At 39.9% G+C, this 25,068-nt stretch overlaps 1 protein-coding gene across 1 annotated transcript in view; it reads left to right on the top strand.

The window, feature by feature from the left end:
- LOC111956838 (tenascin-N-like) overlaps window positions 1-14,230 on the top strand; it is a 34,756-nt gene extending 20,526 nt beyond the window's left edge. Inside the window, 24 exon segments of the mRNA XM_070436726.1 lie at window positions 336-599; window positions 1,513-1,656; window positions 1,659-1,713; window positions 1,715-1,759; window positions 2,647-2,711; window positions 2,714-2,827; window positions 2,830-2,934; window positions 3,917-3,952; window positions 3,955-4,003; window positions 4,005-4,177; window positions 5,073-5,150; window positions 5,153-5,248; window positions 5,251-5,298; window positions 5,301-5,333; window positions 6,318-6,380; window positions 6,383-6,450; window positions 6,452-6,581; window positions 6,946-7,076; window positions 10,625-10,763; window positions 11,056-11,207; window positions 11,361-11,457; window positions 11,684-11,848; window positions 12,125-12,288; window positions 13,416-14,230. Coding sequence (XP_070292827.1) covers window positions 336-599; window positions 1,513-1,656; window positions 1,659-1,713; window positions 1,715-1,759; window positions 2,647-2,711; window positions 2,714-2,827; window positions 2,830-2,934; window positions 3,917-3,952; window positions 3,955-4,003; window positions 4,005-4,177; window positions 5,073-5,150; window positions 5,153-5,248; window positions 5,251-5,298; window positions 5,301-5,333; window positions 6,318-6,380; window positions 6,383-6,450; window positions 6,452-6,581; window positions 6,946-7,076; window positions 10,625-10,763; window positions 11,056-11,207; window positions 11,361-11,457; window positions 11,684-11,848; window positions 12,125-12,288; window positions 13,416-13,541 — 2,540 coding nt within the window. The 3' untranslated portion in view covers window positions 13,542-14,230.
- Window positions 14,231-25,068: the final 10,838 nt, after the last annotated feature.

The raw sequence follows: 25,068 nt of genomic DNA, 5'->3' as shown, positions 1-25,068 counted from the left end.
CGCTCCCCCTGTTTCCTCTGCTGACTGGTTAGGGGTAGGTTGGGGCAGGGTAGGATTTCTGGATCAGTGAACATACATTTACTGTGATACCGGACTGTGGGAAGCTTTCTGCTCTCAAACAAGAGGCTAAATTTAGTCTAAAGTAGACACTGATATTTGATTTAAAAATGTCTGAAAATGTATTGGCGAAGGCCAAAAGCCGACACGCGTTGGTTTTACTTTGAAAAAGAAAGAAAGTAACATTATCCCGAACACATATAGCCTTTAGTGCCTGATACTTACATAGTATGTACTGAAACTAATGTACCTACTTACTTATACTGATACCTTTTCAGATCTGGATGCTCCTGCTAACCTGTTGACCAGAGAAGTGACAGAGGACACAACGACAGTAACATGGGAAAAAGTCCAGGCTGAAATCGACGGCTATGTGATCAGCTACAGCTCTGTTGAGGGCTCCAGTGGGGAGATCCCTGTGGGGGCAGACAGCAGCTCCTACAGGCTGACTGGGCTGAGGCCTGGAGTCATCTACACAGTCTACATCTGGGCTGTCAAGGGCTCCCGGGTCAGCAGGAAGAGCTCCATTGTAGCTGAGACAGGTCACTAACTTGTCTTCTAATTTAAAGGGTCAAAAAAACATGTGGATATCACAGGGGGCTGCTGAGGGGAGAACGGCTTATAATAATGTCTGGAGTGGAGTGAATAGAATGGCATCAAACACATGGAAGTCATGTGTTTGGTGTATTTGATACCATTGCAGTGATTCCACTCCAGCCATTACCACAAGCCTGTCCTCCCCAATTAAGGTGTCACCAACCTCCTGTGGTGGATATGGCTGTTACTTAGAATAGGACACATTTGTAATAGATCTGGGACTATAAAAAGGAGTGTGTACCACAACAAATTATCACTCAAACTTGTTTCACTTGTCCTTAGTCATACCTCAACTGACCATCACAGATAATTATATTTTCAAACAATATGTTATACATAAAGGGACATTCCACTTCAAAATGTAGGTTTGTCAGATGTTTTTTAGACTTAAAAAGAATGTCAAGATGAGTCCACATCCCACGCCATTGGTTGCGTAGATCCAGCTAGTTAAATTCCTTAACCCCAAATGAATAGAAAAGATAAGCACTGCAAAGCTGGAAATTACATGATGCTTATCTTTCCTAGTCATTTAGAGTTTTGGCATATAGCTAGAACTACAAAACTGATGGCCTGGGATGGGAACTTATCTCAACAGAAGACCACTTTTGAGGCCTAAAAACACAAGACAAAATGTGATTTTGGAGAATAATTCCTCAAAATAAGACTGTAAATTGTATGCAAAATACTTGTGATACTTCTAAACAAATCTTTACTAGAGAAATATTTTGCCTGTCACAAAAGTCCTTGTTTTTTGCTCTTGTGAAAATGTGCATCATAACTTTATTTCTCCTAGAGGGAAAAAAAAGAACAGTATGGAACACTAATATGATATTAACCCATTTACTAATGTCTCTCCAGATCTGGATGCTCCTACTAACCTCTTGACCAGAGAAGTGACCGAGGACGCAGCCGATGTGTCGTGGGACAGACCTCTAGCGGACATCGACGGCTACGTGATCAGCTACAGCTCTGCTGAGGGCTCCAGTGGGGAGATTCCTCGTGGGGAGACAGCGCTCCTACAAGGCTGACTGGGCTGAGGCCTGGAGTCTCTACACAGTTAGCTCTGGGCTGTCAAGGGCTCCCGGGTCAGCAGGAAGAGCTCATTGTAGCTGAGACAGGTCACTAACTAGTCCATACTTTTTTGAGTGTGAGGGGTGAGATCCACACACTGTAGAGATGTTAGTTCATGATGCATCTTTGTTCAAGTTCCATAACCTGTAGGTAGATAGGACTGAGGTCTGAACAGACAGTTTACAGCTTCTGCTCTTTTTATAACCAGTAGGGAACACAATATATGGTCTATACTTGTCATGTAGGTTTGTCACTTATGGGTGGCACAAATTGTGATATGGGGACTGGAATGGCAATTTATTTGCAAATGCAATACTGTAGTTATATACTATATTAATTACTTTAGGTGTTTTTGCGGAGTGAAGTGTTTTATTGACATTACTGTAGTATTTACTGTAGTTTTGCAGTCTGTAATTAGTGTTGTATTTACTATATTATTCTACAATATACTACAGAATTGTATAGTAAGTACACACATGACCGAGGGATACTACATTGTGTAGTACAATATAATACAGTATACTACAGAATTCTATAGTAAGTAATGTAGTATTCTATAGTAAACTTGTAGCATTTGTTCATGTTCAACTATGTGCCTGAATCCCAAATGAATGGAAAAGAAATAACTGTCTAAATTCATAATTTAAGATAGTGCTATATTTTACATTATTTGGGGATTTGGGATGAGGGCACATGAGAACAGTAGATCTACACACAGATGGCAAGGCACATGGACTTATATCAATATTAAACCATTTATGAGGCTGATCATCTCTGACAAACTTTGATTTTGGTGTGTGAACTGACCCTTTAAAGTCTCTCTTATACAATAAAGGTGATTTACAGCTCTCTCAGGTACAGCAGGTCTTGATACAGTAAATCAATGAAATGTCACAAACTTCATGACATGACACAGAAGAGCATTAACCCTTATATCAATGGTTCTCCAGATCTGGATGCTCCTACTAACCTCTTGACCAGAGAAGTGACGAGGACACAGCCGATGTGTCGTGGGACAGACCTCTAGCGGACATCGACGGCTACGTGATCAGCTACAGCTCTGCTGAGGGCTCAGTGGGGAGATCCTGTGGGGCAGACAGCAGCTCTACAGGCTGACTGGGCTGAGGCCTGGAGTCATCTACACAGTCTACATCTGGGTGTCAAGGGCTCCCGGGTCAGCAGGAAGGAGCTCCATTGAAGCTGAGACAGGTCATTAACTAGTCTCATACGTTTTTGAGTGTGAGGAGTGAGATCCACACACTATAGAGATGTTAGTTTAGGGTTTGTCTTTGTTCAAGTTTTCCATAAACCTGTAGTAGATAGGACTGAGGTCTGAACGGACAGTTCAGAGCTTCTGCTCCTTTTTATAACCTGTAGGTAACACAATATATGATCTGTACTTGTCATGTAGGTTTGTCACTTATGGGTGGCACAAATTGGATATGTGAATGGGCAGGGTTATGCAAATGAAATACTGTAGTATATATTTAAGAGATAATGCCAGAGAGCCGGTGTTTGGAGGATATATTGCCACGGGTATTGTTAGGCCTAAGTCGAAGTCGTGTAATACTATAGTAATTACTTTAGTGTTTTTGCGGACTGTAGTGTTTTATTGACATTACTGTAGTCTTTTACTGTAGTTTTGTGGCATGCAGTATACTGTAGTATTTACTATATTGTTGTAAAAAAATGATATCGTAAGTACTACAAATGACCGAGGGACACTACATTGTGTAGTATAATATACTACAGTATACTACAGTTTACTACAGAATTCCATTGTATATAATGTAGTATTCTATAGTAACTGTAGTAGTTGTTCATGTTCAACTACGTGCCTAAATCCCAAATGTGAAAAGAAAATAACTGTCTAAATTCATAATTTAAGATAGTGCCTATATTTACATTATTTGGGGATTTGGGATGAGGGCACATGGCTAGATCTACACAACAGATGGCAAGGCACATGGACTTATATATCAATATTAGACCATTTATTTGGCCTGAAAACCTCTGACAAACTTTGATTTTGGTGTGTGAAATGTCCCTTTAAAATCTCTCTTATACAATGAGAGTGATTTACAGCTCTCTCAGGTACAGCAGGTCTTGATACAGTAAATCAATGAAATGTCACAAACTTCATGACATGACACAGAAGAGCATTAACCCTTATATCAATGGTTCTCCCCAGATCTGGATGCTCCTACTAACCTCTTGACCAGAGAAGTGACGAGGACGCAAGCGATGTGTCGTGGGACAGACCTCTAGCGGACATGACGGTACGTGATCAGCTACAGCTCTGCTGAGGGCTCCAGTGGGGAGATCCCTGTGGGGGCAGACAGCAGCTCCTACAGGCTGACTGGGCTGAGGCCTGGAGTCATCTACACAGTCTACATCTGGGCTGTCAAGGGCTCCCGGGTCAGCAGGAAGAGCTCCATTGTAGCTGAGACAGGTCACTAACTAGTCTCATACTTTTTGAGTGTAAGGGGTGAGATCCCACACACTATAGAGATGTTAGTTCATGAGTCATCTTTGTTCAAGTTTCCATAACCTGTAGGTAGATAGGACTGAGGTCTGAACAGACAGTTTACAGCTTCTGCTCTTTTTATAACCAGTAGGGAACACAATATATGGTCTTACTTGTCATGTAGGTTTGTCACTTATGGGTGGCACAAATTGGATATGGGGACTGGAATGGTCAATTATTTGCAAATGCAATACTGTAGTTTAATATTAATTACTTTAGTGTTTTTGCGGAGTGAAGTGTTTTATTGACATTACTGTAGTATTTACTGTAGTTTTGCAGTCTGTAATATGTTGTATTTACTATATTATTCTACAATATACTACAGAATGGTATAGTAAGTACCACACATGACCGAGGGATACTACATTGTGTAGTACAATATAATACAGTATACTACGAATTCTATAGTAAGTAATGTAGTATTCTATAGTAAACTGTAGCATTTGTTCATGTTCAACTATGTGCCTGAATCCCAAATGAATGGAAAAGAAAATAACTGTCTAAATTCATAATTAAAGTAGTGCCTATATTTTACATTATTTGGGGATTTGGGATGAGGGCACATGAGAACAGTAGATCTACACAAAGATGGCAAGGCACATGGACTTATATCAATATTAAACCATTTATGAGGCCTGATCATCTCTGACAAACTTTGATTTTGGTGTGTGAACTGACCCTTTAAAGTCTCTCTTATACAATAGAGTGATTTACAGCTCTCTCAGGTACAGCAGATCTTGATACAGTAAATCAATTAAATGTCACAAACTTCATGACATGACACAGAAGAGCATTAACCCTTATATCAATGGTTCTCCAGATCTGGATGCTCCTACTAACCTCTTGACCAGAGAAGTGACCGAGGACACAGCCGATGTGTCGTGGGACAGACCTCTAGCGGCATCGACGGCTACGTGATCAGCTACAGCTCTGCTGAGGGCTCCAGTGGGGAGATCCCTGTGGGGGCAGACAGCAGCTCCTACAGGCTGACTGGGCTGGGCCTGGAGTCATCTACACAGTCTACATCTGGGCTGTCAAGGGCTCCCGGTTAGCAGGAAGAGCTCCATTGCAGCTGAGACAGGTCACTAACTAGTCTCATACTTTTTGAGTGTGAGGAGTGAGATCCCACACACTATAGAGATGTTAGTTTAGGGTTGTCTTTGTTCAAGTTTTCCATAACCTGTAGGTAGATAGGACTGAGGTCTGAACGGACAGTTCAGAGCTTCTGCTCCTTTTTATAACCTGTAAGCTACACAATATATGATCTGTACTTGTCATTTAGGTTTGTCACTTATGGGTGGCACAAATTGGGATATGTGAATGGGCAGGGTATATGCAAATGAAATACTGTAGTATAATATTTAAGAGATAATGCCAGAGAGCCGGTGTTTGGAGATATATTGCCACGGGTATTGTTAGGCCTAAGTCGAAGTCGTGTAATACTATAGTAATTACTTTAGTGTTTTTGCGGACTGTAGTGTTTTATTGACATTACTGTAGTCTTTACTGTAGTTTTGTGGCATGCAGTATACTGTAGTATTTACTATATTTGTTGTAAAAATATGATTCGTAAGTACTACAAATGACCGAGGGACACTACATTGTGTAGTATAATATACTACAGTATACTACAGTTTACTACAGAATTCCATTGTATATAATGTGGTATTCTATAGTAAACTGTAGTATTTGTTCATGTTCAACTATGTGCCTAAATCCCAAATGAATGGAAAAGAAAATAACTGTCTAAATTCATAATTTAAGATAGTGCCTATATTTTACATTATTTGGGGATTTGGGATGAGGGCACATGGCTAGATCTACACAACAGATGGCAAGGCACATGGACATATATATCAATATTAGACCATTTATTTGGCCTGAAACCTCTGACAAACTTTGATTTTGGTGTGTGAAATGTCCCTTTAAAATCTCTCTTATACAATGAGAGTGATTTACAGCTCTCTCAGGTACAGCAGGTCTTGATACAGTAAATCAATTAAATGTCACAAACTTCATGACATGACACAGAAGAGCATTAACCCTTATATCAATGGTTCTCCAGATCTGGATGCTCCTACTAACCTCTTGACCAGAGAAGTGACCGAGGACACAGCTGATGTGTCGTGGACAGACCTCTAGCGGACATCGACGGCTACGTGATCAGCTACAGCTCTGCTGAGGGCTCCAGTGGGGAGGATCCCTGTGGGGGCAGACAGCAGCTCCTACAGGCTGACTGGGCTGAGGCCGGGAGTCATCTACACAGTCTACATCTGGGCTGTCAAGGGCTCCCGGGTCAGCAGGAAGAGCTCCACACCAGCTGAGACAGGTTATCAATTTGCCCTGGGGCTCCAGTCGACAGCCGAGTCTTTTCATGATAATTTCACGCATTCATTGTCCAATGAGGCAGATAGTCATTACTGAACAGGAGCTTATCTTGTGGAGGCATAATCGTTGACGAGCTGCAGGTTCCTCCACTCTTACTGGAATTCTGGTCAACTCTGACTAACAGTTCAAGGATCTGATCATTATGTGAGACATATACAGTGACCTTTTTTGGAGAATAGAGATGGAGGAATGAAAGGCACGATAAATTGTACATAATCTTATTCAACCGTCCAATGACTGCAACTGAACATATTCACATTTTCATTTGACTGAATTGCTTACATTTTGGGATCTTCTCTTCATAGAAATTGATTCGCCTAAGAACCTAAAAGTGTCAGATGTTAAGCTGGATGCTGCGACCCTGACCTGGACTGCTCCCTTAGCCAGAATCGATGGCTACATCCTCACATTCAGAGCTGAGGATGGCACATTGAAGGTACTTTGATTCTCACATGGTTCACCCTCTAGCAGTTGTAAACAGTGATGTATCCAATGTTATGACATCTGTACATAGCTATAGAAATCTATTATCATTGTCAGTTATATTTTTTATCTTTAAGTATTGGCGATCACAATGACCTTTCATCATTTTGGTATTTGGTATTTTATTAGGATCCCCATTAGTTGTTGCAAAATCAGCAGCTACTCTTCCTGGGGTCCACACAAAACATGAAACATGACATAATACAGAACATTAATAAACAAAAAACAGCTCAAGGACAGAACTACATACATTTAAAAACCGGCACACATAACCTACATATCAATAAATACACACAATATCTAGGTCAAATAGGGGAGAGGCATTGAGCGGTGAGGTGTTGCTTTAACTGTTTAAAAAAAAAAAGTTTACTGTTCATTTGAGCAATATGAGATGGGAGTTCCATGCAGCACTTGACCACGTGGCTGGACAATAATCAAGATAAGACAAAACTAGAGCCCGCAGGATATGCTTTTTGGAGTGTGGTGTCAGAAAAGCAGAGCATCTCTTTATAATGGACATGCCTCTCCCCATCTGTACAACCATTGAATCTATGTGTTTTGACCATGACAGTTTAGTCTCTTCAACTTGTTCAACAGCCACACCATGCATTACCAGATCCAGCTGAGGTCTAGAGTTAATGGAATAATTTGAACCAAATACAATGCTCTTAGTTTTAGAGATGTTCAGGACCAGTGTATTACTGGCCAGCCGTTCCTAAACTGACTGCAACTCCTTGTTAAGGGTTTCAGTGACTTAGCTGTGGTTGCTGACATGTACAGTGCCTTCGGAAAGTATTCAGACCCCTTGACTTTTTTGTTTGTTTGGTTACAGCCTTATTCTAAAATTGATTAAAATGTTTTTTCCCTCATCAATCTTAACTCAATACCCCATAATGACAATGCAAGCACAGGTTTTTAGACATTTTAGCCAATTTATTAAAAATAAAACTGAAATATTACATTTACATAAGTATTCAGACCTTTTACTCAGTATTTTGTTGAAGCACCTTTGGCAGCGATTACAGCCTTGAGTCATCTTGGTTATGACGCTACAAGCTTGGCACACCTGTATTTGGGGAGTTTCTCCCATTCTTTTCTGCAGCGCTATCAGGTTCTCTTCATCTCTTCAGAGATGTTCGACTAGGTTCAAGTCCGGTCTCCGGTTGGGTCACTCAAGGACATTCAGACATGTCCCGAAGACACTCTTGCATTGTCTTGGCTTTGTGCTCAGGGTCGTTGTCCTTTTGGAAGTTGAACCTTCGCCCCAGTCTGAGGTCCTGAGAGCTCTGGAGCAGGTTTTCATGATGGAATTTTCTGCACTTTGCTCCGTTCATCTTTTCTTTGATTCTGACTAGTCTTCCAGACCCTGCCTCTGAAAAACATCCCCACAGCATGATGCTGCCACCACCATGCTTTACCATAGGGATGGTGCCAGGTTTCCTCCAGATGTGACGTGGCATTCAGGCCAAAGAGTTCAATCTTGGTTTCATCAGACCTGTTCTGAAAGTCTTTAGGTGCCTTTTGGCAAACTCCAAGCGAGCTGTCATGTGCCTTTTACTGAGGAGTGACTTCCGACTGGGTTCTTGGTCCCCTCCCTGACCAAGGCCCTTCTCCCCCAACTGCTCAGTTTGGTCGGGCGGCCAGCTCTAGGAACTTCTTCCATTTAAGAATGATGGAGGCCACTGTGTTGTTGGGGACCTTCAATGCCGCAGAAATGTTTTGGTACCCTTCCCCAGATCTCTGCCTCTAAATAATCCTGTCTCAGAGCTCTACGGACAATTCCTTCAACCTCATGGCTTGGTTTTTGTGCTGACATGCATTGTCAACTGTGTGCCTTTCCAAATCATGTCCAATCAATTGAATTGACCACAGTGGACTCCAATGAAGTTGTAGAAATATCTCAAGGATGGTCAATGGAAACAGGATGCACCTGAGCTCAATTTCGAGACTCATAGCAAAGGGTCTGAATACTTATGTAAAGAAGGTATTTTCCCCCCTTTTTTTTCTGTTTGTCATTATGGGTTGGGTCATCAGCATACATGGACACACAGGATTTGTTTAATGCCAGTCGCAGGTCATTGGTAAAAAGGGAAAAGAGTAGAGGGCCTAGAGAGCTGCCCTGCAGTACACCACACTCTGCCTGTTTGACATTAGAGAGGCTTCCATTAAAGAAAACCCTCTGAGTTCTAATAGATAGATAGCTCTGAATCCACTATATGGCAGTTTGAAAAGCCATGAAACATATGTTTTCTCAACAACAGGTTATGGTCAATAATATCAAAGGCAGCACTGAAATCTAACTGTACAGCTCCCACAATCTTCTTATTATCAATTTCTTTCAACCAATACACTCAGTGTATCTCACCGGAGAAAGCATCCGAGCGAGCAAAACAGCGCCCCTCTGTCTTACTATATGTAGCCCATGTATCTGATGTTGTCTGGCCAGAAATTGTATGACATGCCATTTTCTTTTTGATACATGGTCTACACATAAAAGGCAATTTATGCTTGATCATTAAATGTGGTCCGAGGCTCCGTATGGAGGGTGTGAAGCAATTGAGGAGCCTCCGGAGGCATGCAGAGGCCAAATTGAGCTGTGCACCGCATTGCTGTGCGTCTCCCACATTTTGTAAACAATGCGGTGTGCTCTGTAGAGCTCTGCATTGACATGATTGGTTGAAGGTAGGTGAGGGCGGGAGATCCTGTATAAACACAAACTCACTTCCATGACAATTTACGTAACAACAGCTCTGCGCTGCTCCGTGAAGCGCAAGAAGTATGAATAACCTGACTTCTGCAGAGGCCGTATCACCATGAATGCTGCACGGCCAATGAAGACTTAGAATTGACCATGCAGCACCTTTTATGAGACAGAGCGGCGCTGTTTCACTCGCTTAGATCTTTTACCTGAGAGTGATGTCTTTCTGTCGGCACGCATCTCCGGCAAATAAATGATCTATATTTTAAGGGCAAGGAGGTACTGTAGAGCGGACCAGGCCCCCTAAGGCCCGTCCATAATATAAGGTGTGCATCTTGTGCAAAAAAATAAATAATATGTATATACCTGTCACGATCGTCGTATGGAATGGACCAAGGTGCAGCGTGGTGAGCGTACATTTTCCTTTATTTTTAAATGTCGCCAACAAAACAATAAACAACTAAATGAACGTGAAGCTCCGTAAGGCTATACATGCATTAATGAAGACAACTACCCACAACTACCAAAAGGAAAAAAGGCTGCCTAAGTATGATTCCCAATCAGAGACAACAATAGACAGCTGTCCCTGATTGAGAACCATACCCGGCCAAAACATAGAAACAAACAACATAGAATGCCCACCCCAAATCACACCCTGACCTAACCAAATAGAGACATAAAACGGCTCTCTAAGGTCAGGGCGTGACAATAGCCATGACCTCTAGTAGCAAAATATTGAATTCTGTGTCAGTGACTCTTTTTTGTCCCAGCCAAAGATGATAATTTCTCTGTGTTCTGAATAGACTTCGGAGAAGAAGCTGAGGGCAGGAGAGAGCAGGTTTGCCATGTCAGGCCTGGAGATGGGAAAGAACTATATTGTTACCCTCCTCGCTTACAGAGGAGCAAAGAGGAGCAGAGTGATAGAGACCACATTCAAAACAGGTAGGATGTGCACTCTATGAACGTCATCCCTAGACCAAACTAGTCTGATTTATTTACATATCAGTGTGGAGACGTTTGCATTTCACTAAGCTCTTGTGCTATTAATGTAGGGTAATTAGTAATGTCTCATTCCTTTCTCATCTTTTAATTGGTCACTTGTGAAATATCACCGACAGCCAACTTTCTGTTCAATTTGTTTATTGCTTTATCAGGGTAAATGAGTTAACACAATTACTTTTGCCCCCCTGAAAATGAAAGCTTACTGACATCATTGTACTTGTACCTTTAACAGTGGGTTTATTGTACCCGTTCCCCATGGACTGTACTCAGATTAAGACGAATGGTAACATGGCAAGTGGAATCTACACGATTTATATCAACAGTGATCGCACCAAGCCCATGGAAGTGTACTGTGACATGGACACTGATGGCGGTGGATGGGTGGTACGGTCAAGCTAAAGTACATTATGATTTATGTTATTGATGGCTGAAAGAAAAACATGTCAGGATAGATTGAACATTACTCTCATCAATATAAACTGTCAACCAACTTTGTGTGTGAGCAGAGACTGAGATGTACGGTATATCATTCCACAGGTGTTACAAAGACGCAACAATGGACAGATGGACTTCATGAAGCGCTGGAGACAATACATGGCCGGCTTTGGGAACATGACTGATGAGTTCTGGCTCGGTTAGTACTGTAAAGGCATCCTTTTAATCTCTTGTATCTAAATAGGACTGTTATGTCCCTAGGAGTTCCTCTCATGGAATTGAAATTGATGATGCTGATGATGCTGATGATGATGATGCTGCTGCTCTGATGATGATGATGACCACAACGATGATGATGATGATGACAACCACGATGATGATGATGATGTAAATCATCATCACAATTCTGTTACTCTAACCCATAGGTCTGGACAATATATATGAGCTGACCAATACTCCTACCCAGTATGAGCTGCGAGTGGACCTGGGTGTGGGTTCAGAGAAGGCCTATGCTGTCTATGACAACTTCAAGATAGCTCCAGCAAAGCAGAAGTTCAAGCTGACCATCGGCAAATACAGAGGAACAGCAGGTGGACCAGCTCTTTGTATCTTTCTAACAATTTGTTAAAGAATACATGAATAAATACTCTACACATACACACTACACAAACCCAAGGCTCCAACCAACAAACATACCTATTATCGCACAATACCTTGAACTCCATTTTTACAATGGCTTGCTAAAAATACAAAAAAGCTCCCAGTTTGAAGTCTACCTGCCATTTAAGGGGCCTTTTATCACTGGCCTTCTCTGACTTGGATTGCATACAATAATTCTGTGAATGTGGTATATGATTGTTTTCCAGGTGATGCCATGAACTACCATCAAGGTCGCCCTTTCTCTACTGTTGACAATGACAATGACATTGCTCTCGGTAACTGCGCACTTACTCATCGTGGTGCTTGGTGGTACAAGAACTGTCACCTTGCCAACCTGAACGGCAAATTCGGAGACAACAGACACAGCATGGTAAGAAGTGTTCTTCTTATTTCTTATTTTTTATTTCTCATGTGTTATTGTTTTGTAGTACTACATTGATATTGATTACGGCATTGTTGGGTTTAGAGCTTGCAAGAAAGGCATTTCACTGTACATTAAAACGTGAAACTTGAAGTGTGCTCTTTAGTTTTTTGGATGTAGTGGGAGATTGTTCCAGCAGATGGCAGTAATAGAATAATATAGAATCTATGGGGGTTGCACATGAGCATCCTGTAGGGGCTTCCAATCTTAGTTTGAAATGGCTATGTCCTAGATCTATGAACTATTTTTTTTCTTCTCAAAAAGCCTTATAAATAGCAGGGGCTAATAGATAACTTTAATTCTCAGAAAGAACTGTTGTTGTCTCACAAGAACTGTTTGTGTGTCTCTGCAAAGAAGAATGTTGGGAGAAAATGGGAGGGTATAGTTTTGTCCTGTCACATTATACCATGTTTCTCTTAATAACATGTTTAATAATTTTACGTCTGTCTTGGTGTAGGCAACACAAAGAGAGTTAATAGAAGTTTTCAAAGTGGATATATCTGCCTGACTGGCTAATCTAATGTGTGGCTGTGCCTCTCTTTACCGGGGGCTGGATTTATGTCATGCCTATAACATCCATTTATTTTATTTTTTATTCCACCTTATTTAACCAGGTAGGCCAGTTGAGAACAAGTTCTCATTTACAACTGCGACCTGGCCGAGATAAAGCAAAGCGACACAAACAACAACACAGAGTTACACATGGAATAAACAAACATACAGTCAATAACACAATAGAAAAGAAGAAAGTCTATATACAGTGTGTGCAAATGGCGTGAGGAGGTAGGCAATAAATAGGCCATAGTAGCAAAGTAATTACAATTTGGTCCTTGGCCTACAATCCATATACAACCCTCTGTGTAAAGGGTTCCACATGGAACTCAAAAGGGTTCTACCTGGAACCAAAAAGGGTTCTTCAAAGGGTTCTCCTATTGGAACAGCCAAAGAACCCTTTTAGTTTCTAGATAACACCTTTTTTTCTAAGAGTGTAGGCCTATTAAAGACTGAAGCAGAATGAAAAACTGCCTGACTGTGTAATCTAATGTGTTGTCATGTGTCTCTCTAACCTCTACCAGGGTGTGAACTGGGAGCCATGGAAAGGCCACCTGATGTCTCTTGATTTCACTGAGATGAAGATCCGGCCAGTGGGCGCCAACAGGAAGAGGAGGTCGCTTAGCAGCAGAATAGCTCCTAGAAAATAGTCCCTCTGAGTAACTAAAATATTCAATGGGAACCTCATTACAAACCAGGCGGAGTAGCTAGAGCCTCAACTCTATCACAGGATTACTGTATTACTGTACCTTCTGTAACGTATCACATGCCTGTCTTTATTATGAATAGGGGTCCCTTTTGTGATCGCAAATTCATCAGGGACCCCCTCATAATCAGACCACAACTCGAGTGAGATAAAAATAGCATTCAAGGAGTTTTACTATGACTTCAGCAGTGCATGGCCAGACGAACCAAGTCTCAGGCCCTGGGAAGGAATGTTAAACATAATTTAAAAAATGTATATTGTTTGACTTTTTTTTTTTATCTGGCCACGGACCCCCCGCGGACCCCACTTTAAGAATCCCTGAGCTAGATGACCCAATGACACCATGTTTTTAGGATAGTTATATCGCTCTTGTTCACATTCACAACATAGCATAGACCCTGACCCTCTCTTCTAAGGTTTGGTCCCCTGCCTACCCAGCCTACTCTGAGTTAGCTAGATATCACATTTCAGATGTCATGCATAGGAAATAGAATAGATGATATGCTCCTGTGCTTGTAAGATTGTATTTTCAAATGTGTATTGTAGTTGTTGTATTATATTCATGCCACACATTCTCAGAGAAATAAAGTCCCGTAAAAAAAAAGTTGCTTTTTAGCTCTAGCATCTACAGTATGCCTGCAGTGAGTGAGATTGTTTTTTGAATGGGACATGGCTTTGCAAGTGTTCATCAAATAGATGCATTTGAGATTAATCAAGAAATTTGATTCATACTTGAATGCTACATGCTCACTCAAATTCTAAGAAGAGAAACAAAGTGGAATATATTTGATTTCATAAGTATTTTTTCATGTGCAGTTGTTCTCTTTCCCCGAAGAAAGGTTAGACTTGCAGAAATGGTTAGATTTGCAGTTTCCTTTTGCTTTTTACCATTCATGTCACGTTGTGACATAACTGCAGAGTTAACCCGATCTTCATACAGGATATCTGAAAATGGTCCCCATTTATCTCAATTTTGAATTGACGACTATGGTTTTCTCTTTGTCAGACACAGTCTAGGGTAGCCTACACTTGAGTCGTGTATCATCTACCACAAATTAAGCGCAGCAAGTTCAGACAGGGAACCTGAGTATTGGCTCCGGTGATGCATCAGCTGACATCGCACCAGTCATATTCTACAAACACTTTCTACGAGCTGACAAGGTAAAAATCTGTTGTTCTGCCCCTGAGCAAGGCAGTTAACCCACTGTTCCCCAGGCGCCGATGACGTGGATGTTGATTAAGGCAGCCTCCAGCACCTTTCTGATTCAGAAGGGTTGGGTTAAATGCGGAAGACATATTTCAGTTGAATGCATTCATTTATACAACTGACTAGGTATCCTTATTTAAGCTGATAATTTTACTAATTCATTCTCCGCAGCCTCTACTGCTGTTGGTCGTTCAATACCATGCGGTTGCATTGTCTTGTATGCGCTGGTTTTCTTGGTGACATGCTAATGCTGTAACATGCATACTCACCGTGTATGTCTGTGTTCTGCTAGCTAGATAATTATTTGCTTATGCTCTGTAACCAGTGGTGACTCATCATTTAAAGCCCCACCTGTTTTGAGCCATACCTGTAATATCGGCATCCATTCGTGTCACATATCCATTTAGCAAAAAATTTGAAAAAAAGATCCTTGACTTAATAAAGCAGCATGCAAACTTGGTCTATTTCTTTGAGTAAGGCAGCTCCAAAATGCAGCTGTTTCGGCCTAGCGCAGTGCTTTCTGTGGTGGAGGGGCAGCCAGCAAAAGCACAGAGCGTAGGCACGCTGATCTGCACATGGTAAGGGGGTACCCTGAATGAATGAAACAGATAAGTATTTATACCTTGGGCCACACAGTTGGCAATTACAGACTCCTGGTGCTGACAGAGGCTGCATTCAACACTTCAACAGTTTCACACTGTTACATAGGGATGACAAAATAAGCTTAGACTTTCTATATGTTAATTGACAATAGACGTAACCAGGTACAGACTTCATAAAACATTTACAGTTGGCCTATGCAGCAGGAATAAGACTTTAAAATAGTCATGATCAGGGTTAAGCTGTTTATTTATTTTCCTACGGGAGGATTAATGTGATTTGTCTAACTGAATAAAAATGTGTGAAGAATTGTGAGGCATTTCCTTATCTTTCCATCCCTATTATATACATCTCAGCACTAAGAGGTCACTTGCCCTGCAGTGCTGTTATAGGAACCAATCTTATTTCCTGAAATTCGACGTCAGTGTGGCTCAAATGGGCTATTGCATCAACTGGCTCCCGTGAGACATTTCAAAAGCTTAACTACCATATTCCACCATGGGTCTCTTCCTCTTATTCTTGTCATTCTTGCTTAACTATGTGTGAATAGCAATGCAAGAAAATATATTCACAGAGTGATGTACACAAATCATTTCTCAGCAGTGGATTGCAACGACAGCTGAGAAACCAGTGGAAGTTGAGAAACCTCAAGTTCAGACAGGAAACGTCACATATTCGTTTAACCATTAATTAGAAAAGATTACAATACATGCAATATGTTGTCTTGGTGTTAGGATCTGCTCCTTTGGGGTAGCTCACTCCCAGAGCCTGCATCATGATAAAAATAATAATAATCACAGACAGTGAGTAAGGTACGCTGTACCAATCCCCAAATATGCAGAACCGCTGACAGACAACAAACTATGTGTATGGCAGTAGCATGCCCTTTAAACAGTAATTCAGCAATGTCATCTGTATGACATTGTGTAGCATTCTGAAACTTTGTGTAAGCTACAGTATAGCAGGCACACCTCACTGAGATAGCTTCTCAGAAAATCTCACTTATTTCTCATATACTCACCACATGGGTTCCTTGCCGAGGCAAGAGGCACCTGCCATCTTGGTAAATGAAAAGAATCAACCCATCTACACTGTGCCGTAATCACAACACTGAGATAGCTTCTCAGAACTATGAGTAGGCTTATTCTCATGTGACGCACAGCCCAGTGCCCTCCCTGAGGCAAGATGAGCCTTCATCTGGTACATGACAATATTCTACCTGGGACCCCTGCCAACTACCTGCATCTACAGTCAGTGTTATATAGCAGATTGTAATGCAATAAGAGAGAAGCAACATGGCTACTGGACCATGGGGCTGGCAGTCATGACAAAATTAGCAATTACTGCAGGAACTCAACTAGGCTTCCACAATCTAAGAACATTTAATCAAATGTAACGTTTGAAAGCAGCAGAGGATCATCGGCCCATGATCTTGAGGGTGAAGCTGGGACTGGTTGAGAAGCAGTAGCAGCGCCCATGCTAGAGTGAGATGTCTATAGCTCAGAGCTAGCATGATCAAATAAAATAAAATTGTATTAGTCACATGCGCCAAATACAACAGATGTAGACCTTATAGTACTCGCAAAACTACCTGCCTAGAAGGCCAGTATCCCGGAATCGCCTCTTCACTGTTGACGTTGAGACTGGTGTTTTGCGGGTAATATTTAATGAAGCTGCCAGTTGAGGACTTGTGAGGCGTCTGTTTCTCAAACGAGACACTCTAATGTACTTGTCCTCTTGCTTAGTTGTGCACCTGGGCCTCCCACTCCTCTTTGGTTAGAGCCAGTTTGCGCTGTTCTGAGAAGGGAGTAGTACACAGCGTTGTACGAGATCTTCAGTTTCTTGGCAATTTCTCGCATTGAATACCCTTCATTTTCCAGATCATGAATAGACTGACGAGTTTCAGAAGAAAGGTCTTTGTTTCTGGCCATTTTAAGACTGTAATCGAACCCACAAATGCTGATGCTCCAGATACTCAACTAGTCTAAAGATGGCCAGTTGTATTGCTTCTTTAATCAGAACAACAATTACCAGTTATGCTAACATAATTGCAAAAGGGTTTTCTAATGTTTTAGAAAGGGTTTTCTAATCGAAATGATAAACTTGGATTCGTTAACACAACGTGCCATTGGAACACAGGAGTGATGATTGCTGATAATGGGCCTCTGTATGCCTACGTAGATATTCCATTAAAAAAATCTGCCATTTCCAGCTACAATAGTCATTTACAACATTAACAATGTCTACACTGTATTTCTGATCAATTTGATGTTATTTTAAATGGACAATTAAAAAATTTTCTTTCAAAAACAAGGACATTTCTAAGTGACCCCAAACCTTTGAATGGTAGTGTACTTTAGTACTTTAAAATATTTGTACTTAAATACTTTACACCACTGGATATTGGTTTATGTCAAAATGGATATGCCAGTATGCCATCAGAGAAGAATAGATGACTTGATAACCAGAGAAATAGACCCCAGAGATTACTAGAATAGACCTGCAGATTAGAGTTGTCTGGAATAGTCCTCTTGGACATAACGTTTCATTAAAGTGATACAACAATATTGTGATTAGCTGTTGATAGCCAACAGCTAATCACCATGTGGGTGATTAACAAGCCCTCAGCATGTTAGATAATGCTCATATCAACAGCCATACAACACAGCTGGGAGCTACAGTATAACAAGCCTGATTGGTCATCGCACCACGGTATAGTGTCAGCTTCCCCACTAAGGTCAAAGGTGATCATTTGAAATCTGAGAAAAATCTAATTTTAGGGTTCGAAGTAGTAATACTTTTTTTAATGAGCTGTGAATATGCTTAGTGACGGAAACCCAGTAATAATATTTGGAGATATCACGCTGCTCGGCTGGTGAACGGCGCATATGGCGGTCCACAGCATTTGGGACAGCACTATGGTAGTAGAAGTGAGCTACTGTGCATGAAGCTCGTGACCTACAGCATGATAAAAAACACTATAGCCGAGTGAGCTGTATAAGGCTTTAAGATACTTTGCATGCACAAAACAGCTTACTGCTATGCTAGAATAAAGACACTCCAAGATACTGCTTTACCTAAATGTTTCATGTGCACGACATTAAGAATAAAGATGACCACAGTAATTAAAAGACTTAATAGTTAGAGACTTCCTCCTTACAGCGCTTCAGATTCCACGCGAAGTTATCGACAAAATCCAACTTGAACGCGTTCACCGCTTCGGACAGAGAGGGCAGAGGTACGAACGCCCAATCGTTGCCAAATTTGCATMATTTAAAGATAAAATAATGGTTAAAAGCCTGGGTAAAAGACTTGCTGGGACCAAAATTGKCATGAATGATCAGTTTCCGAAGGAAATTGCAGAACGGCGCAAAGTTCTGTATCCAATTTTCAAAGAAAATAGATTAAAAGCGAAACGAGTAGCTCTCGTCGTTGATAAACTATATATTGATAACCAGTTGTTCAGAGACACAAAGACTACTCCATGGTTATTTTAAAAATTACAAAATTCTCATRGACGAGGGAAATAAACACAATTCAAGCCCGGTTACTGATTGTAACAATACAATAAAAAATATAGCTTTTCTATAAATCTTCACATATAACTAATTGAACACACAAGCACTAATTCAACATAGTGAAGATAAAAACTAAGTAAACAGAAGGCACMGTATGTGTGGATGGTATGGTTTGTGTTTATTTTTTATTTTATTTGCTATGTTTGGAAAGTTGAGTGAGTGAGTAATGAAATGGTTGCATATCCCAGAGCCAATGTATTGCTGTGAGCCGGGTATGAGAGGGCTTKCAATGTTGTTCAGATGATGGATATACTTTTATAATGAATTATACGTCTTATTTATTTATTGTCCTATCATGGAGAACTACATTTTTTTACAATTATTTATTATCCTATTTTAATGGTACGGTCCATGGCACTATACCCTAGACACCCACCTGAATGACCCAGATACTAAGGAGAAGTCCCTAACTGTTTTATGTGCTCGCTGTAAGCGGTCTGTATGCAGCTAAAATTAGGTCAGAGACCAAGAGCAGCACTGCCCCCTCAAGATTCTGAGCCTTGGCAGGGTTGGTCCTGCAAAGTCAAAGCCCCCTAAAGGGAGAGCATAATATACAAGGAAATTCTCAAAGCTGCTAATGAGAACCTTGACGACCTTGTACCTAGCCGGTGGGGATTCCGGTGGGGTGCCCCCACCCAGGCAGTGGCAGTGCTGGCAACACTAGCTGCAGTAACCCATGGGGAGGGGGTCACACTCGGACATTCAGAGAGGGGGTATATTATTGTGGCCCTGGCGGCACAAAATCAAAGTCGGACTGCATGGAGATGCGTGGGGACATGGTCATGACGGGTGGCCGTATTGTGGGTGTTTCAGGAATAAGGTGTACATTTGACCTCCATTATCTAGGATGTGAAATGGTTGAAATGTTAAATCTCTCAATTTTTGCTCATTTTTTGTGCGGTCTTGCAGGCCTTCTCATGCAGCTGCAACTGCAAGTGCATTGTATAAATCATGACCTCCTTGAGTTGGCGCTCTGGGATGGTGCATTATGTTTGAAGAAGATGAGCTTATGGTTGTGTGGGGTAAGGGCTGAAGTGTGTGGGGTGTATGTGTGTATCCCACAACTGTTGCGAAGGAAGAAAGTAAAAGATGTTAGGGACAAATAGAGGATGATCCACAGATATATATAATACAAATCGAGGTGAGGGCAATGGAAATGCATATGGCAATTAATCTACTTCAATTCGGTAAATGGCACAGTATGCTCTTTTACAAGAATGGATCCAGTCGGTTCAGGGCTATGGGATACAGGGGTCGAGGGTGGTCTGCGGGCATTGGGATGACAAGCCATCTCGAGATGAGCCTTTTAGCGGGTGGAATAGTAGGGACCAATTGGAGGTTTACTTAGTAGAAATGCAAATATCATGGTACGAACTATATAGAACTCAATCATTATGTTACTTTTAATAGTACGTTTACAAAAATATATTCTGATTAAAAGAATGAAAGGTGTGTCTCATTATGGAAGTGTGGTGAAATAAGTATAGCCAGTTACAATTGTAATGGCTTAGCAGATAATAGAAAAGACGATCAGTATTTACCTGGCTAAAGAGAAGGATTATAATATCTATTGTTTACAGGAACCCATTCAACAGTTTTAGATGAAGTTTTGTGGAAAAAGAACTGGGGGGCAAAATATATTTCTCCCATGGGCAAAGAAATTCAAAAGGGGTGATGGTTTTAATTAACAATAATGATCCAATGTGCAAATTGTCCAAACAGATCCTCAAGGTAGATGGATTATTTTAAATATGTTATTGGACAATAAACAAATATGGCTTGTTAACCTATAGCGTCCGAATAATGATGATCCAAGCTTCTTTGAAAATATATATAAGAATTTATCAACTCTACAACAACACCTAGACTCTATTATTATAGGGGGAGATTTTAATACGGTCTTAAATACTCTATAAGACCGGAAAGGAAATCACACTACAAACTATCACCCTCAGGCACTTAAGGAAATCATGAATGTCATGGATATATTGGAATTGTGATATATGGAGACTTAAATACCCTGATTTAGTGAGATATAAATGGCGGAGGCTGAATCAAGCTAGTCGTCTTGACTACTTTCTTATACCATTCTCTCTGGCGCCAAAAGTTTAAAAAAGTGTTGATAGGGACAGAAGCGGTCGGATCATCACATAATTGGCATATATATTTCTCTTACAGAATTTCCACGTGGGCGAGGATATTGGAAATTTAATCAAAGTCTACTAGATGATAAATTGTTTAGAACTAGGACAGAAGATTTTATAACTGACTTTTTCAGACATAACATAGGTCAGCAGATCCCTTATTGTATGGAAACTTTTAAGTGTGCCTTTAGAGGCCATGCAATTCAGTACTCATCTATAAAACAAAGGGAATTTAGATCAAAAGAGTCCATATTAACAAAGGAATGAAGGACTAACAGTACAGTTAGATAGCAATAAAAACGGTACCATAGAGGCAAAGAATAAGTTAGAGGAAAAACAAAAAGAAATGGAGGAACTTATTCAAGAAAGATCCAGTGTAATATTATTAAAAAATAAAGCGAACTGGATGGAATATGGGGAAAAATGCACCAAATTCTTTTTCAATCTTCAATATAGAAATGCTACAAAAAAATGTATTAAAACTTGTTACAAATGATGGAGTCACGCATGATTCACCAAATGATATTTTGAAAGAGGAAGTAAAGTACTTTAAGAATATGTTTTCATTTCAGGCTCCTCCATCTCCACTAACTGAAACTAATTGTATTGTTTTTTTTCCTATTAATAATGTAAAATTAACATCTGTACAGAAAGACTCAGTGGAAGGCCAAATTACAGAGGGGGAACTGCTTGATGCAATTGGGGCCTTTAAGAATGGGAAAACCTCCAGGGCTGGATGGCATACAGTGGACCGTATACAAAACTTTTTTGATATACTCAAAGACCATTATTAGGCTTGTTTAACCACTCCTATATAAATGGTAGATTATCAGACACGCAACAAGAAGGTCTGATATCGTTAGTTACTGAAACAGGACCCAAGTGGGTATAATAAAGATCCAGTCCAATTAAAAAATTGGAGACCTCTTACACTTCAAGTGTTGTGATGACAAAAATCCTTAGCAAAATGCTGTAGGCGCAATAGAATAAAAAAAGTTTTTTTTTACATGGAGCGATACATTGGATGATAATATAGGAGAAGTACTGGAAACAATAGAACACTAATGAAATATCGGGGACACCAGGTCTGGTTTTCATAGCGATTTTGAAGAAGCTTTTGATAAAGTACGACTGGGAGTTTATATTAAATGCCTAGAATATTTCAATTTTGGGAATCTCTTATAAAATGGGTTAAAATTATGGTATAGTAACCTAGGTGTAAAAATAGAAATAATGGCTACATCTCAGAAAATGTTAAACTATCTAGAGGAGTAAAACAAGGTTGTCCACTATCGGCATATCTATTTATTATTGCCATCGAAATGTTAGCTGTTAAAATTAGATCAAACATTAATATTAATGGATTAGAAATCCTGGCTTAAAAACTAAGGTGTCATGTACGCTGATGATTCATGTTTTCTTTTAAAACCACAACTAGAGTCTCTCCACGGCTCATAGGGATCTAGAACCTTTGCTATCCTCTCTGGATTAAAACCAAAATTATGATAAAGTACATATTACGTATTGGATCACTAAAAAATACACATTTTATATTGCCATGTAGTTTACCAATTAAATGGTCTGACGGAGATGGGACATTACTCGGTATAAAAATCCCAAAAGAAAGAAATGATCTCACTCCAATACATTTTTTATAGAAAGTTAGCAAAAATAGATAAGATCTTGCTACCATGGAAATGGAAATACCTGTCTATTTGTGGAAAAATCACCCTGATTAACTCTTTAGTCATATCACAGTTTACCTATTTGCTTATGGTTTTGCCTACACCATAGTGAACCTGCTTTTTATTATATGAACAAAAAATATTCCATTTTATTTGAACGGCAAGCCAGATAAATTAAAAGGCTATTTATATAACGAATATGAATCGGGAGGGCAGAAATATTAAATATTAAAAGCATTAGACCGTCTCACTAAAGGCATCAGTCATACAAAAGTCATACTTAAATCCAAAACTGTTTCTCTAGTAAATTGTGGACGAATGTCTCATCCTATGTTCAAGAAGGCCTTTTTCGCCTTTATTCAGATTACACCTGCTCACTTCGGTTGGTTTGAAACAGGAGATAATCTCCAAATATCCTTATTTTTTAAACAAGCCTTAGAAAGTTGGTTGCAATTTCAGTTTAATCCACCTGAAAGGATGGAAACAAATAGTACAAACAAATATTGTGTGTTAGATTCAATATAAGTAATTGATAAAAAAACTGTATTTATCGAAGAAATGTTTAAAAAAGGTATAATTTTTTGAATGATATCATAAATAGACTGGTGGAGTTATGTCACACACAATGCAGCTAACACAGACATATGGAAATGTCTGCTCTACCCAAAATTCAACCAATTAATTGCAGCATTACCACAAAAATGGAAGAGGCAAGTAGAAGGGGAAAAAAGTAAGGGAACTTGGTATGTTCGCCCTGTATTAAAGAACATAAATGGTTAAAGAAAAGTGTGATAAAATAAACATATACCAATTTCATTTAAGGACCAGGAAAAAACTGAGCAGCTGTGCCATATAAATTGCAAAATAGGTTGGGAAGAGATTTCGATTGTACCCATTCCATGGCACATGGTTTATGAATTGATACGGAAACAACGCCGGATTCAAAACTTCGAATTTTTCAAAATTACATTACTGTCACTTGCTAATTAATAGAATGTTATATAATGGGATACTACAATCTGCCCAGCTCTGCAGATTCTGTGGTGTGAGGAGGCACAGAGTCATTAGATCATTTATTTTGGTATCGTCCATATGTAGCTCGTTTTTTGTCACAGGTCCAGAAGGCTGAAGAATTGCAACATTTGGCCTAGAACTAACGCTACAGAAGACAATACTGGGGGATTTGAAAAGCCATAGTCAATCAATCAATAATATAATAATTATTTTAGCAAAAATGTTTATTTTTAATTACAATCTTAGAAGCTATGAGAATAGGAAGGTTTCAAAATCTTTTGTGAAGCATCACAGCACAGTTGAAAAATATATAGGCAAATAAAAATCCGAAAATGGATGATGTTGGAAGATAGATGGAGGGGTTAGTGGAACTGAAGGGTGGGACTAATAACAGGATAAACAATGTAGGGCATGCGGATCTGTGAAATGTGTATAGGTGCGGAGCTTTGTGAAATAGCACAGATTACAAGTGGATAAAATTGGATGGACAACAGAAAATAGAGGAAGGACTAAGAACAAACAAGAAGAGAACTATTGTAAAGTAGACTGTGTCTGTAAAATAGGTATAAGATGTATAAATTGAAGGTAAAAGGAGAAGTGTTATTAGTTTACTCCAATTGGGGGAGCGGTAGGTAGGGTTGCCGGGATGGAAGTAACTGGGGAGGAATGTACAATACAAACACATATGTAGGAACAGGATAGATATGTTCTACAAATAGAGATGTGTTTACTATTAAACCACAAATAAAGAGATAGAGTAGTATTCTAAAACGATCATTATTTGAGATATGGAACTTGCGTTACTATGTGTTTCACTCCCACGGGACTATATGTAAACTAGTACGCAAAACAATGGGGCGGTGAAGAGGAAGGGGAAGCGAGGTGAATGAGAATAAAATAATGAGGTATATTCTTAAAAAAAAGTATGTATGTCTATATAGTTGTATGTGTATGTATGTACTTGTATGTGTATATGTATGCATGCCCGTGTATATGATATATATATTTCACCAAAAATATTGGGGGATTGGAAATGATGCAGACAATTACATTGGAAGCAACATTCTTTCCGCAATATTAAGCTGATCCACCCCTAAAAAATAAATAAAAATAAAATAAAAATAAAAGACTTAATAATGCATATCATTATCCCAGATTATCCAAGAGCCAATCTGGGATAAAACCAACACGATTATCCCACCACTATTTGATACTAGCTGGGGAAAGGCCGGAGAAGTGACCA

Source organism: Salvelinus sp. IW2-2015, linkage group LG32 (assembly GCF_002910315.2).
Source record: "Salvelinus sp. IW2-2015 linkage group LG32, ASM291031v2, whole genome shotgun sequence".
Taxonomy (NCBI): Eukaryota; Metazoa; Chordata; class Actinopteri; order Salmoniformes; family Salmonidae; genus Salvelinus; species Salvelinus sp. IW2-2015.
The sequence above is the reverse complement of the archived record's forward strand: the minus strand, read 5'-3'. Positions and strand labels throughout refer to the sequence as shown.